Source organism: Tetranychus urticae, chromosome 2, assembly GCF_039701765.1.
Source record: "Tetranychus urticae isolate SD_2017Ah chromosome 2, NJAU_TeUrti_SD_1.0, whole genome shotgun sequence".
Classification (NCBI taxonomy): domain Eukaryota; kingdom Metazoa; phylum Arthropoda; class Arachnida; order Trombidiformes; family Tetranychidae; genus Tetranychus; species Tetranychus urticae.
The window spans coordinates 13206319-13221797 of NC_142959.1; the positions used below are offsets into that span (position 1 = coordinate 13206319).

At 33.1% G+C, this 15479-nt stretch overlaps 3 protein-coding genes and 1 long non-coding RNA gene across 5 annotated transcripts; 2 read left to right on the forward strand and 2 right to left on the reverse strand.

Annotated features, from left to right (window-relative positions):
* The first annotated feature begins 856 nt into the window (after nt 1–856).
* Nucleotides 857–14770, forward strand: LOC107363431 (mite group 2 allergen Gly d 2.02). 2 transcript variants are annotated; one of them, XM_089267354.1, is made up of 4 exons: nt 857–998; nt 1066–1170; nt 1247–1416; nt 14618–14770. In XM_089267354.1, exons 1-4 carry the CDS (start codon nt 914–916, stop codon nt 14708–14710), a joined length of 453 nt encoding a protein of 150 aa, XP_089123480.1. In that variant the 5' UTR covers nt 857–913; the 3' UTR covers nt 14711–14770. The 2 variants fall into 2 exon arrangements, with proteins under 2 accessions (XP_089123480.1, XP_015786143.2); XM_015930657.2 differs by lacking the exons at nt 857–998; nt 1066–1170; nt 1247–1416 and adding exons at nt 13897–14038; nt 14106–14210; nt 14282–14451.
* LOC107371397 (mite group 2 allergen-like Ixo r 2) lies at nt 3825–5306 on the reverse strand. Its single transcript, XM_089268292.1, has 5 exons — nt 5246–5306; nt 4790–4825; nt 4619–4723; nt 4369–4538; nt 3825–4185 (listed from the first exon to the last, which is right to left on the reverse strand). The coding sequence occupies exons 1-5, from the start codon at nt 5304–5306 to the stop codon at nt 4093–4095; spliced, it is 465 nt and encodes a 154-aa protein (XP_089124418.1). The 3' UTR covers nt 3825–4092.
* LOC149093929 (uncharacterized) lies at nt 5334–5966 on the forward strand. The gene is made up of 2 exons (XR_016198597.1): nt 5334–5560; nt 5755–5966. It is a non-coding gene; the product is annotated as an uncharacterized LOC149093929 (long non-coding RNA).
* On the reverse strand, nt 8816–9759 carry LOC107363441 (mite group 2 allergen Pso o 2-like). The gene is made up of 4 exons (XM_015930668.3): nt 9571–9759; nt 9399–9503; nt 9150–9319; nt 8816–8967 (listed from the first exon to the last, which is right to left on the reverse strand). The coding sequence occupies exons 1-4, from the start codon at nt 9653–9655 to the stop codon at nt 8875–8877; spliced, it is 453 nt and encodes a 150-aa protein (XP_015786154.2). The 5' UTR covers nt 9656–9759; the 3' UTR covers nt 8816–8874.
* Nucleotides 14771–15479: the final 709 nt, after the last annotated feature.

The following is a 15479-nucleotide window of genomic DNA, read 5'->3' on the forward strand; positions in this document are numbered from 1 at the left end:
TCCGCTCATGTAGTGAATTTATTCGAAGTGAATAGCTGAGTGGTATAGATAGAGTTACTTTGAATATACCCTGAGTTACACTGACTCTGAATAAACTTGCAATCGACTAAAAAATATCATCTATTAAGACTCATAAGACTTATAACCACTATCATTATCAATATTTTAAATCCAGAACGTCAGTTCTTGAGAAATTCAATAAAACTTACAAGTTAGTGTAAAAGTATTGGGAATTTAAGATTTAAAAATTCTAGCTTCGAAATAAAAAGATCACTCGATGATCTTAATTTAGTTTCATAGTTTATTTACTGAAGATTAATTGTCCGATTAGTACCGATGTATAATCACAATCATTATCAATATTTTAAAAATAGATCATCAAACGAGGGTTCTTGAGAAATTTAACAAAGCTTAGTGTAAAAGTATTGTGGATTGAACATTTAAAAATTTTAGCCTCGGAATAAAAAGATCACTCGAGGATCATACTTTAGTTTCACAGTTTACTCAATGAAGATTGATTATACGATGAGTACCCGATAGACCCCATTTGATTGTACCAACTATGAGATAAAATTTTGGTGCATGAACATTGCACTCAAAATACTGATAAATACAGTCGAAATGCAGAATAACAAGCATGAAATTCTGACTACATTTACACTAACGACTAACTCGTAAGCTTTATCAGCTCTTTAATGGAGGCCGGTTCATCGAGTTCCCCAGTACTCAATACATTATTTGGCAAATTGAATGATTGAAATCATCATTGAAAGGGACATTCAAAGTAACCTGAACTTAATCAATCATCAATATTTCCATATAAATAGAGCTAATTCGTTGAACAATTTTCATTCCAAGTTTCTAGTTTCAATACAGACTCTATTGTCTAAGTACCCAAACAATCAACTTGAAAATGATCCGAACCATTGTTGCTCTTTGCTTCGTCTTCGCTGTTGCCTCAGCTCGAATCACTCCAGTCTGTCAATGTTCGGATTCAAGTGAGTAATAAAGCTAACAGTGTGTAAAAAGATTGAATTAAAAATAAAATGTCTCTCCTTACTTAAGATTCTGTCGGCGCAATTACAAATTTCAATATTGAACCCTGTGATTCTGATCGATGCGTTTTCAAGCCAAACACCAAAGTTACCATCACTGGTGAGCTCATCACAAGTAAGTAAATAAAATTGCAAGTGAAATCACGTTCATCATTGACCTATTAACTTTCATCTTTCAATTGTAAATACAGACAGCACTGCTGAAAATCCGATTATGTTCGTCGAAGTTGAATCAGGACGTATGTTCATTGAATACCCTAGTCTCTCGGAGAATGCCTGTAAATACATTGCCTGCCCATTAAAAGCTGATGCTCCAAACCCCTTCAAAATTGAACTCGTGACCCTTGACTGGCTTCCACCCGTAAGTGTCAAAATTAATTTCAAAATTTTTATGAAAATCCATAATTTAATTGACTCTAATGCTAATTTACATTATCTTCTGTTTCATGGCACATCTGTTGCTCATCATCTTTATAAATATTCATTCCTTTTGTTGTTCAATATTCATGTAATATCCAATATTCATTTGTAAACTTCAGATGGATACCATAATGCAATTGAGTATCATCGAATCTAAATGGTCTAATGATGATGATTCATTGGCTTGTATTGAAATTGAAATTGATATTGATATCATTGCTGCATAAACTGACTATACAACAAATGATCAAATGAATAAAATAAATAAATTTTAGTATCTCAAACAAACTCACAATCTCAATTTTCTAATACTAAAGGACTGTGTTTGACTTTAGCTTTAAGTTTTAATTTTGTCCGATAATGTCTCGCATCGTCCGTTTTTCAGAAAATCGAATCTAAAGTTGAAAATCCGATCGTTTTGTTCAATTATGGAACGAGATTTTTTCTGAAACTCATTTGCCCGATGCAACTTAGCCAACCTGAAAACACACTTATTCGTGAACTAAAAATTTGATGTCCATTGACCCAAGACTGTGGTAAGTTTTAAATACGGCTTGGCAAATGTTGACCCCATGTCGTACTCGTTTTCTAACGTTATTGGTTGGTGACTAACCTATGCGGAGAAACTTTGAGACTAGTTATTTTTTCAATTTTTTCTTTTTTCTCAGGAATTATATTTTCAATAGACTTGAAATTTTCAGGAAATGATAGTAATAGACATTTGTCTACTCAGTTTAAATTTCAGAAAAATAGCTTCATTAGTTTATTAGATTTTTGCATTAATTGCTCGCGCTTCAGTCAGCCCAAACGCTTCAGTTTCGAAATGACTTTTCCATGCGTTAGCTTTTAATTTATTTAATTCTTATTGCTTTCGAAGACTTCTTTCTAATAAACATTTTTCAATAACCCGAGTTTCAAGGTATATGCTGGAAATTTTCAGGACTTAAAACACATTGGAATCAATTATTACAGACAAATTAGTGTATTAACTCTTTGAAAAAATTTTCTAAGCATGAATTTTGAAAGCCTTCGAAAAACGTTGGAACAAAAGATAATCTTGTCCTGAGGGTGGATTAAATGACTCGACCAGAAAATACTGATTTTAAGCTTTTAAATGATGTATGAAATGTCTAATAATTGCTACTACTTAATTGTGAAATTTCATTTTAACAATTTGTCTCAAAGTTTTTCCGCATAGGTTAGAACACAACTTAATTGTTGGTGTCTTAATTGCACATGTCTCAATTGTTGTATCTTAATTGTACTTCTCTGTATTGTAGCTATCTTTGGCATAATACATTCAATTTGAACATATGATGTTAATCTGATTTACTATGGTACAGGGATTTAATCACTTTAAAGTTGGACTGATTAAGCCATAAACTGATTAATATTGGGGTATATATATGTTGAAGTTTTACTTACCAAGGTATTCGATTTACATACACCGAACTTATCTAGTCATCATGTCTTTCCTTAGAGATATTACTTCCTCTTCAGCTAACCTAAATTGTATTGTTGTGCCCGTGAAAGCACCTTCCCTTCAACGCAAATTTAATTGCATCAAAAAAGAAGGCAGAGGTATTTACTCTGCCTTCTTGATATATTTTGAAACAGTGCTATCTCTTTTGTGTAACTATTTCGTAGATGGAGAAAGTGTTATCAAAAATAGTTCTAAGTTTTCGTGTTTTAAAAAATTTTGTAAAAACTTTAAAATGTCAAAAATCTATGGTGCTGCATCTGGCGAACCTGAATCGGCTCTGTATTGTACACCCTCAGCTGTGGTGAAAGAAGCCCGGAAGTGTACAAAAAATGGAGAGAAATTAGTGATAATAACTTCTAGTTTTAATGGAATTGAGTATGATGGTGCACATTGTCGTTTGGTAATTATTTACCGCGATACATCATATAAAATGGTAATTTACGACCCTTTCGTTTTTTTGGAAGTCAGCCCAGGTACTATCGGAAAATTAATAGCTAAAAAATTAAACATTAGATGTGGTGAAATAGCATCTGGAACGCAGAAGCCTCACGAGCATAACTGTGTAATGAACAGCATTAAAAAAGCTGTTGAGATAATGGATGGAAAAGATAAACTTAAAACTGTAAAAAATATGATTTTGTTTCAAAAAATATATCGTATAAAGTATTTCTATGTTTATTGGTTGTTGTTATTGTTTTCCCCTTTTTCCCCTTATTTTCTTCGCGCGTAAAGGCCTCCCCTTAAGTTATCAATATCCCCTACTTACAACTAGCAAGAAAAGTAACCAATTTTGTTTGATCTGGATTAGTATAAGTTTGCAATAAACATATGACAATTTTTAGCAAAAATCAAAATCGATTCGCATGCGAAAATCATGGAACTTTAATTCTATTCAATTTATTTTTAATTTGTATAATTCTGTCATGATTGCAGATTTCTTATTTATTAGCACGAGATAAAGTGATCAAACGGATGTCCAACATAAACTTGAAATCATTTGACGATTTAAACGATTACCAACGAAACCAATTAGTTGGAAACACTGTCATTCAATAAGAAATACAAATTGTAAATTAGTTTGCGATAGTAAAATTCATTTATTTCATTGAATTGATCATTTGTTCAATAGTCAGCTTATGCAGCAATGATAGCAATATCAGCTTCAATACAAGCCAATTCAGCACCACCTTCAGATTCGTAAACGTGGAATTGTATTTTGGTATCCATCTGGAGTTGACAAATGAAACATTTAAACAACAGCAAAAAATTGTGTTATTCAAGTGATTCGGTGTTAAAGGAATGAGTATTTATGAATTATGAGCACCAGAAAAGCCATGAAACAGAAGATGATGAAAATTAGCATAAAAGTAAATTAAGTGAAAGATTATCATGAAAATTTTTCACACTCACGGGTGGAAGCCAGTCATTGGATTGGACTTCAATTTTGTAGAGGTTTGTGGCATCAGCTTTCAATGGACAGGAAAAGTATTCACAGGCATCCTTGGAGATACCAGGGTATTCAATGAAGTTACCGCCTACTTCAATTTGGACAGAGTCAGTTGGGTTTGCGGCAGTGCTGGCTGTATTTAAAAGCAACAGATGAAAGTTTAAAATGTAATTAATGATGAAAGCAATTTCACTCGCAATTTTATTCACTTACTTGTGGTGAGTTCACCTTTGATGGCAACTTTGGTGTTTGGCTTGAAGGCACATCGATCAGAATCACAGGGTTCAACATTGACATTTGCAATAGTTCCGGAAGATCCTTGAATGAGATAGATATTGCAATTATCATTTCGATATTTTTGCTAACTGAAAACCGTTTACTTACCAGTTTTGGCACATTGACGGACTGGAGTGACTCGAGCTGAGGCAAAGAGCAGCAATGGTTCGAATCACTTTTGAGTTGATTGTTTAGGTTGATTTACTTTTAAAATTGACAAATTAGTCTGAATTGAAACTATAAACTTGGAATGAAAATTGTTTAAAAAATTGGCTCTATTTATATGAAAATTATAATGATCTCTAAAAATTTATCAACAAGATTAACTCGATTGCGTTTTGATTGCGCCAGTCCATCTTGGTATAATTTAATCACATGACCCACACAATCAACTTCAAAATGATCCGAACCATTTTTGCTGGTTGCTTCGTCTTTGCTGTTGTGTCAGCTTAGATTATTCAAGTCCGCCAATGCGGCAATTCTGGTGAGTAACAGTTTTGAGTTTGTGCAAAGAATCAAAATACATGTCTTAATCGAAATGTCTCTTCTGAATCAAGATACTACCGGAATTGTTGCCCATGTCAATGTTGTGCTGTGCTTTCAAGCCAAACACCAAAGTTACCATCACTGGTGAACTCAACACAAGTAAGTGAATAAAATTGCGAGTGAAATCGCCTTGACCACTTTCATCTTTCGATTGTAAATACAGAAAGAACTGCTGCAAAGCCAATTATGTTAGTCCAAGTTGAAGCAGGCGGTATGTTCATTGAATATCCTACTGTCTCGGAGAACGCCTGTGAATACATTGCCTGCCCATTGAAAGCTGATGCTCCAAACCCCTTCAGAATCGAAATAATGACCCTTGACTGGCTTCCAACCGTAAGTATCAAAATTAGTTCCAAAATTTTATAATGCATTCATAATCCATTGACTCTAATGTTAATTTACATCATCTTCCGTTTCATGGCAAATCTGATGCTCATCATCTTCATAAACATTCATTCATTCAACACTGAATCACTTGAAAAACTCAACATTTTTTGTTACTCAAATTGTTCATTTGTAAACTTCAGATGGATACCAAAATGCGATTAAATGTCTACGAATCTAGGTGGTCTAATGATGATGATGAATTGGCTTGTATTGAAGCTGATATTGATATCATTGCTTCATGACTATGAAACAAATGATTAAATTAATGAAATAAATAAATTTTAATATCTCAAACAAATTCACAATTTCATTTCTTAATTTTAAAGGACTGTGTTTGAATTTAGCTTTAAGAGTTTTGACTTTGTGGGTCTTTGTGGCTAAGTTCATTGGTGCTAATAAAAAATTTCTCCGAATTTTCGGAAAAATCGAGTCTAAAGTTGAAACTTATCGTTTTTTTATTATAGAACCAGATTTTTCCTGAAACTCATTTTTCCGATGTAACTTTGATAGCCAACCAGAAAATACACTTATGAGTGAAATAAAATTTTCTGTTTCTGTACACCAGATCAAGTTTCAGTTAAATCTCGAGTGCTATGGCCTGAAAAGTTAGATGCTGAAACTTTGTCATGATAAGACGATTTTTCAATTTATCGGCAGTTCTCTTGATTTTTGTCATACTTCGTCCGACTTAAGCTTACAAATTATCAACAATTTAGCAAGTGCTCGTGGTTGAAGAGGTTTGATGCTTATGATGGACCATTTTAACTGGTCAGAAGAAATTAAAATTAAACTAACCACATCAGAAGGTACTTGGTGAAATGCCTTCAGGCTCAAAAATGCGTTATCAACAACTTTGATGGAACTTACATATAGCTCAACTGAATCTGCTACACTAATATTCGGAGCTGATTGTTAGATGGAACGATGAACACATTCTGTGAATACAATAAGAGCGAACATCATCATCCGAAGCCACATGTCTAAATGTTAAGACCTCAGTTAAGTTCACTTAAGTTCACTTAGTGCACATAGTCTAAACTCTAAAATCTACTTTAAAATCATCGATAGACTGCATTGTAAAAATAAAAGGGATAACAAAGTTTCAGACTTAAAAATAAGAAATCAAATATTTGTCAGTGTAGCAAATGCAAAGCAACTGACTTTTTTATCATGACAAAGGGCAATCAACATCGAGATGGACAATACGAGGGCTCAACGGTTGTATATTGGCCATATTTAACCTATCACGGCCATCTATTTTGTTTAAGAAAAATAAGATTCTCGTGTTCAACTTTAAACTGACACCTGGGAGTCAAATTAAATTTTAACATTATTCCAATTTTAAACTGACTCATATGAGTCAAATTAACTTTTTTTACCGAAACGACTCAAAAAACAAAACAAATATATGTGAAAATCATTTACTTATTCAAAAAAAAAGAAATAAGTTTGATACAAATTATTTTGATGCAGTTTGTTTTTTTCTCAACATGTTTCCTCTGCTATTGTTTTTCCTTTTGTCGTTAGCTTTATCGGGCGTGTAGACAGCGCGGCCTGGGCACTTTAAGCCAGTAGCTGGGTTCTTACAAGCCATGTCACATTCATGACCAGGTGCTCCATTCACAGTGCATTTTCTTTCATGGCGAGCTTTATTTGAGCTCTTGGAAAAACTATGCCCACACCATCGGCAGCAATACATATTTTCAGGATTGAAGATAAAATGTCGAGGATTCTCGCAGTCCTGAAGTTGAGAAACGTCCCCAGCAAAGCCAACAGGAATGGGTCCATTATACTTATGTATTTTGGACGGAAGGTTCAGGGTGTTAAAATATTCGACCTTATATCTGAAATTTTTTGCTATTTTAGGCCGTCCAGGAAGGTATCCAGACCCAACAATTGATTTGACACAGTAATTCGCCACAGGCATGATGGCAAATGGCTGTATCTTGTCTTCAGCAGGCTGTTTAGTACTTGCCATCTGGACAAAAAAAAACAATTAAAATAAATAAAATAAAACTTTATATAATCATCAACTATTCAAGAACAAATTATCCAAATGCTTACCATATTTTGAAACACAAGGCAGCTATTGAAGGAAAATATAACCAAAATGTTGATTCAATGTTAGGGACAATGCGAATGGATTAGCCCAAGACTATGGTCAGTTTTAAATACGATTCGGGCAAATGTTGTACCCAACGAGGACTGTGCTCTGATTTTCTATTGGTCGGTGACTAGAACACCAAATACAAACCCATTGTAAACCCTAAAACTGTGTTCCTTCTCATTTAAACAATAAAAATAAGCTGATCTGAAGAACTTAGTTTACTCAAACCTTTCTGAGTACATAGCAATATTAATAATACAATGCTCAAAGCATAGTTGTGCTCTTTGACAGTACTAGCACTTTTTTATTTTTTTAATTGAATTATCTAACCATTTCAATATATTACAGTATAGTGTGCAATGAAGTGTTCTAATAATCTAATGTTTGGTCAAAGAATGCTGATTGTAGGTGCTACCATTCTTGAAATATCCATTTTCTCGAAAACTATCGGAGAATAGATTTTTAATAATTTTAATGGCCTAATTTTTACTGAAAGGAATACCAAACAAGAAGGATCAGATTGAGACTCTTCAAAAGCTTGTTAACCAATTACCAAAGTGCAATTATCATACTCTTTTGTTTCTATTGAAACATCTTTTAAGGTAAAGTTAATCATTTACTTTTCAACAATTCAAATAAACATCTAATTTTGTGATTTTCATTTTTTCTTTTTAGAGTTGTTCAGTATAAAGATAAAAATCGTATGCAAATTCAAAATTTGTCGATCATTTTTGGACCTACATTAATGTGGCCTAGGATTGAATCAAATGACTGCTCATATTACTAGCAAAAAATTAACTATTTTGGTTGTTTGGTCTTCGGTTTATTCAAGGTTTCAACAAACATCATTTGACAATTTTTAGCAAAAATAAAACCGAGTTGCATGCGAAAATCATGGAACTTGAATTCTATTTAATTTATTACTAAAATGAATAATTCTGTCATATTCGAATTTTTTTATTCATTTGCAAGAGATTCAATGAACTAAACGGATGTCCGACATAAAATTAAAACCATTTAGCAATTTAAACGATTTGCCAACGAAACAAATCAGTTGGAAACATTGTCATTCAATAAGAAATACAAATTGGCAATTAGTTTAGAATATTAAGAATTATTTATTTCATTAATCTGATCATTGTTTAATAGTCATTTATGCAGCAATGATAGCAATATCAGCTTCAATACAGGCCAATTCAGCGCCACCTTCAGATTCGTAGACATGAAATTGTATTTTGGTATCCATCTTGAGTTGACAAATGAAACATTTAAACAAAGCAAAAGGTTGAGTTATTCAAGTGATTCGGTGTTAAAGGAATGAGTATTTATAAATTATGAGCACCAGAAAAGCCATGAAACAGAAGATGATGAAAATTAGCTCAAGAGTAAATTAAATGATAGATTATCATGAAAATTTTTCACACTCACGGGTGGAAGAAAGTCATTGGATTGGACTTCAATTTTGTAGAGGTTTGGAGCATCAGCTTTCAATGGACAGGAAAAGTATACACAAGCATCCTTGGAAATACCAGGGTATTCAATGAAGTTACCGCCTACTTCAATTTGTACGGAGACAGTTGGGTTTGCGGCAGTGCTGGCTGTATTTGAAATCAACAGATGAAATTTTTTAATGTACTAATGATTAACCCAATTTAAATCGAAATTTTATTCACTTACTTGTGGTGAGTTCACCTTTGATAGTAACTTTGGTGTTTGGCTTGAAGGCACATCGATCAGAGTCACAAGGTTCAACATCGACATTTGCAATAGTTCCGGAAGATGCTTGATTAAGAAGAGACATTACAATTATTATTTCAATCTTTTTGCACAGAGACAAACGTTTACTTACCTGAATTAACACATTGACGGACTGGACTGATTCGAGCTGAGGCAACAGCAAAGACGAAGCAGAGAGCAACAATGGTTCGGATCATTTTGAAATTGATTGTTTGGGTTGGTTCACTTTGACAAATTAGTTTGAATCGAAACTGCAAACTTGAAATGAAAATCGTTCAATGAATCAGCTCTATTTATGTGGAAATTATAATGATCTCTAATAATTAATCAACAAGATTAACTTGATCGAGTTTTGATTGCACCAGTCCATCTTGATATAATTTAATCATATGCCCAAAAATTATTCCCTAATAATGCGTAACTTTTTAACTGGCTATTTCCATGAATAATTGTAACTCGAAATCATCGGCACATTGGATTTCTTTTGTTCTGCTTTTATCAGAGTTTTGCACAGCGATGAAATATATCTAATTATGTTATTATCATTGTTTATTATTTAAGCTTAATCGATGCACCGAAAAACACAATGAGGCAAAGCAAAATAAACACTCGAATCAATAGATATTGAATATAATTAGTTAAACAACTCAGTGCATGATTGCCTAATTTAATTTTTTCTGAATGTAAAACTGTCTTTAATGAAATCGCGTTCAAAGATCAAACTTTGATTATTTCATTCAGTTATGAATCTTTATACCCTACCTTGTTTTTGGGTGCATCGATCAAGCTTAAATAATAAACAATGGTAATAACATAATTAGGTAGGTTTATTTCATCGCTGTGCAAAACTATCATAAAAGCAGAAGTCCGATGCGATTCGATGCGTCTTCATGCCAAATACCGAAGTTACTCAACAAAAGTAAGTGAATAAAATTGCGAGTGAAATCTCAACATTAACCACTTTCATCTCTCGATTGTAAATATAGAAAGGACTGCTTCAAACTGTCTCCGTGCAAGTTGAAGTAGCCGGTGTCTTCATCGATTATTCTGGTATCTCCAAGAATGCCTGTAAATACCTTTAATTGCTATTTAAAGCTGATGCTCCAAACAAGATTACAATTGAAATCACTATCCTTGACTGGCTTCCACCTGTAAGTGTCAAACAAATTTCAAAATTTCTATCATAATCTAAAATTTAATTGACTCTAATGCTTTTTTACTTCATCTTCTGCCCCATGGTGCATCTGATGATCATCTTCATGAATGCGCATTCCTCTAACACCGAATCACTTGCTAAACTCAACTTCTTGCTGTTAAATTGTTAAACTGCTGTTAAACTCGCATGTCTACGAATCTGAAGGTGGTGCTGAATTGGCCTGTACTGAAGCTGATATTGCTATCATTGGTGCATAAGTTAACCATTGAACAAATGATCAAATCAATAGAATAAATAAATTTTAATATCTCAAACAAATTCAAAATTTTGATTTCTTATTGAATGATTATGTTTTAAACTGATCAGTTTCGTGGCAAATCCAAATCGATCATAATTACGATTCGATTGATTAATGTTTGTAATCTTTCACTTTACTTGATAGACTTCTGCTCATGTTAAAATCTACCTTCAATTCATTTTGCTCTGTAAAAATGTGGTTAAGAAGTTTGAAGTTATCTCGCCAAATTTCCACCAATTTCATCCGCAATTATTCAGTTAAAGAACCATCTTCAGAAGGACATGTTACCACTCATTACTCCATTCATTCTAGAGAATTGGATCCAAGATGGAAAGATATTTCTATGGAAAGGGTTCAAGACGAAACCGATGTTGTTATCGTTGGTGCAGGTCCTGCTGGGCTCTCTGCTGCTATAAGACTTAAGCAGTTAGCAGCTAAATCTAATAAAGAGATTAAAGTTACTGTTGTCGAGAAGGCTAGTGAATTGGGTGGCCACACTCTAAGTGGTGCATGCATAGAAACTAAAGCCTTAGACGAATTGATCCCAGATTGGAAAGAAAGAGATTCACCACTGAAGACTCCTGTAGCAGCAAAAGTAATACAATGCTATGACTCTTGGTATGAGCTAAAATGACTTAATAATGCATTTCAATATACTGTAGTGTGAAATAAAGTCTAATGTTTAGTCAAAGAATGCTGAATGTATAATAGGTGCTACCATTCTTGAAATATCCATTCTCTCGAAAGCTGTCGATCGATGAAATTTTTCAATAGCACTACTGGACTAACTCCTAAAAATCTACCAAGTCCTAACTCTTTACTCGAAAGTCAAAGTTTTTGCACTGTTCCTTGTTAAATAGAAGTCATCTGTTATTTTTGTTCTGAATTAGCAAAAAAAGAGTCTCATTTCTTTAATTGAACGTGATTAAAATCAGATGGAAAAGGAAAGTTATCGTTTCAGTGTGTTTTAGATCAATGAGTGCTTAGCATTGATTTTGAACTATAAAGAGCCAGAGGTTCGATTCTCATCCGATATCCGTGGCACGCCAACTTACAAGATGGTTAATTTCATCATTGAAATCAAATTAATTTTGTTGATTTTTCATCAAATGTTATTTCAAAAGTGATTTTGCTCTTTGAAATCAGATGGATAAACATAATACTTGATGTGCTTCTACGTACAGATACCACCATAATCAATGTTGAGCAGCAACTAGGATTATTTGCAATGATCAAGGTTAAATCCTGTAGTTATGAAACGCATGAAATTGAAATCAGGATATAAAGATACTTAACATAACTGAACAAAAATAGCTAGAATGAATCTGAACTTTGAACTTCGACTTCATTATAACCAGGAAAAACAATTAAATTAGATTTATCATCATACTAACCCATGGAGACAAAGAAACCAGGCGAAGTGCCTAAAACCGTTTTTAATGATACAGATGGCATTCAATAGAGCATCTTGAGTTACGAAATGGCAATGATTCCCTGAGATATTTGGGATTGAAAATTGTTATTCAAAGATTTTGACTAAACTCCTAGGGAGATAAATTCAATCTATTTGTGCGATTCAAAGATTTCTCTGGTGAACAGTTTTCGAGGAAATCGAGCTCAAAGTTGAAACTTGCAAAGCTCTCTTTACAATTATGGAAGCAGATTTTTCATGAAACTTCAAAACTTCTGCACCTTTCAATGACCAACCAGGAAATGTATTCATTTTGAAAAATAGCATTTTTCTTTCTCTGTAAAACAAATTAGTTCCATTTTCAACTTAAACCGATCGCTTTATATGGCCATAAGAGTTAGCGAACTTGAACTTATCATTCTTCCATGAAAATTGTTTGCTCACATGATGGAATGAATACTTTTTTCAATTTATCAATAGTTCTCTTGATTTTGGCCATTGGCCTTAAAACTTTGAACCTCAATATTTCCAGAGTAGTAACACCTACAGTCATCATTCTTTAACCTAACATTAGATTTCATTATGAGCTATTAAATAAAATACAATATTACTGGATACCGAATAAAATCTGAGCTAATTCATTCAACATTAATTATTATACAGAAACACAAAATGTTATTTCTCAACACAAGACCATTTTCTGGTTGTTCATCAAAAGTTAAACTAGTGAAATAAGCTTCGTGAAAAAATCTGCTTCCATAGCTGAATGCAAGGCAATCGAAGTTCTGACTTCAGATTTCAGATTTTATGTCGCTACTTCTCTACAAACCCATAGAGCCTTAATTTGAAAGAAATTGTTTTTTGCCCGTTTTTCCCATTTCTTTTAATTGATATTGATAAATGTGACAACTGTGTTTATTGTGTCTTTTCAGTGTAAACTACTACAATTTACACAACAACACAGTTTGACCTAGCAATAGTTTTTGACTGGCCTGTGGCTAATTTTTCGAATCAATGTCTGAAATCATTTTTAATCTCTTATTCAGAATTGGTTTATTCCCTAGAATTGCTAGGCAAAATTAACCTCATTTAACTGTTTGAGATGAAATTTGTAGATATTGGTTGGCAACCAGTACTTCTGGTCTAAAATGGACTATTGAATAGACTTGGTTACTAGATAATAATTATCTAATTATATTAAACATCAATTGATTCGAGTGTTTAATTTGCTTTGTCTCATTGTATTTTTTTATATCGATTAAGCTTTAATAATAAACCATGATAATAAGATAATTGGATATATTTTCATCACTGCTTATGGTTCTGATAAAAGGAAAACAAAAGAAATCCAATGTTCCAATTGATTCAAAGTTACAATTATTCATTAAAAATAGACAGTTAAACAGTTACGCATTATTAGGGAACCTTTTTTTGGGGATAATAATTAAATAATATCAAGATAGACTAATGAAACCAGAAATCAATCAAGTTAATCTTTGATAAATTATTCCAGCTCACCATAATTCCCATATAAATAGAGACAATTTGTTTAACAATTTTCATTCCAAGTTTCTAGTTTCTATCCAGACTCAATTGTCAAAGTAAACCAACCCAAACAATCAACTTCAAAATGATCCGAACCATTGTTGCCCTTTGCTTCGTCTTCGCTGTTGCCTCAGCTCGAATCACTCCAGTCCGTCAATGTGCCAACACTGGTAAGTAAACGGTTTTCAGTAAGTTAAAAGATTGAAATAATTATCGAAATGTCTCTTCTTATTCAAGATGCTAAAGGATCTGTTGCCAATGTCGATGTTGTACCCTGTGATGCTGATCGATGTGCCTTCAAGCCAAACACCAAAGTTACCATCAATGGTGAACTCACCACAAGTAAGTGAATAAAATTGCTAATGGAATCACGTTCATCATTAACGACTTTCATCTTTTAATTGTAAATACAGCCAGCACTGCTGCAAACCCAACTGTCTCCGTCCAAGTTGAAGTTGCCGGTGTCTTCATTGAGTACCCTGGTATCTCCAAGAATGCCTGTGAATACCTTTCCTGCCCATTGAAAGCTGATGCTCCAAACAAGTTCACCATTGAAATCACTACTCTTGACTGGCTTCCACCCGTAAGTGTCAAACAAATTTCAGAATTTTCATGATAATTTATAATTTAATTGACTCTAATGCTATTTTATTTTATCTTCTGTTTCTGTTCATCTTACCAAATGCTCATTCCGAATCGAATAACTCAACCTTTTGCTGTTACTCAAATTGTTAACTTGTTAACTCCAGATGGAAAGCAAAATGCAATTCCATGTCTACGAATCTGAAGGTGGTGCTGAATTGGCCTGTACTGAAGCTGATATTGCTATCATTGCTGCATAAGCTGACTATTGAACAAATGATTAAATCAATGAAATAAATAAATTTAATATCTCAAACAAATTGACAATTTTAATTTCTTATTGAATGACAATGTTTTCAACTGATCAGTTTCGTAACAAATCGTTTGAAATCGGCAAATGATTTGAGGTTTATGTCGTCCATTTGTCCATTCGATTATTACAGAATCGTAAATACTTTGAAATATAGCTTGGAACCAGGTTTGCCTTACTCTTTGAATCGTAACCTAAAACCTGCAGTTTGGTTTAGATTCATGGGAAAAACTTATAAATGAACAATTCAATTCAGATCACCAATATTTTTAGATACATGGTTGCGATAGTAGATTGAATAGAAAAAGTCATTTTCATTCAATTCATGGTTAATTCCAGATTTTAACCTAAATTGATAAAAGACTGATATCTCATTATAATCTGATGTTTCCACTGGCAGGAATACCAAACAAATAGGATCAGATTGTATCAGACCAAAATTTGGAAATAAAACCCATAATGTTGAGGATAACAGTTCATAAATTCAAAGTTCGGAGAGTACCCGGAATACCGGTGTATTTAAACATCTGTTTGCCACATCGGATGATCATCGACAAACTCGAAGTAATACTTTCCAACAGGTTAGTTCATTAGTAATACTTTCATCTTCACCAGTCTCACCGCGGACTTGGCTAAATCAAGATTGACTTTAATTCGATGTATAATGATCAAGTTTAATTACAATTTGTGACTAGGAAATGCTTCAAAATTTATAATAT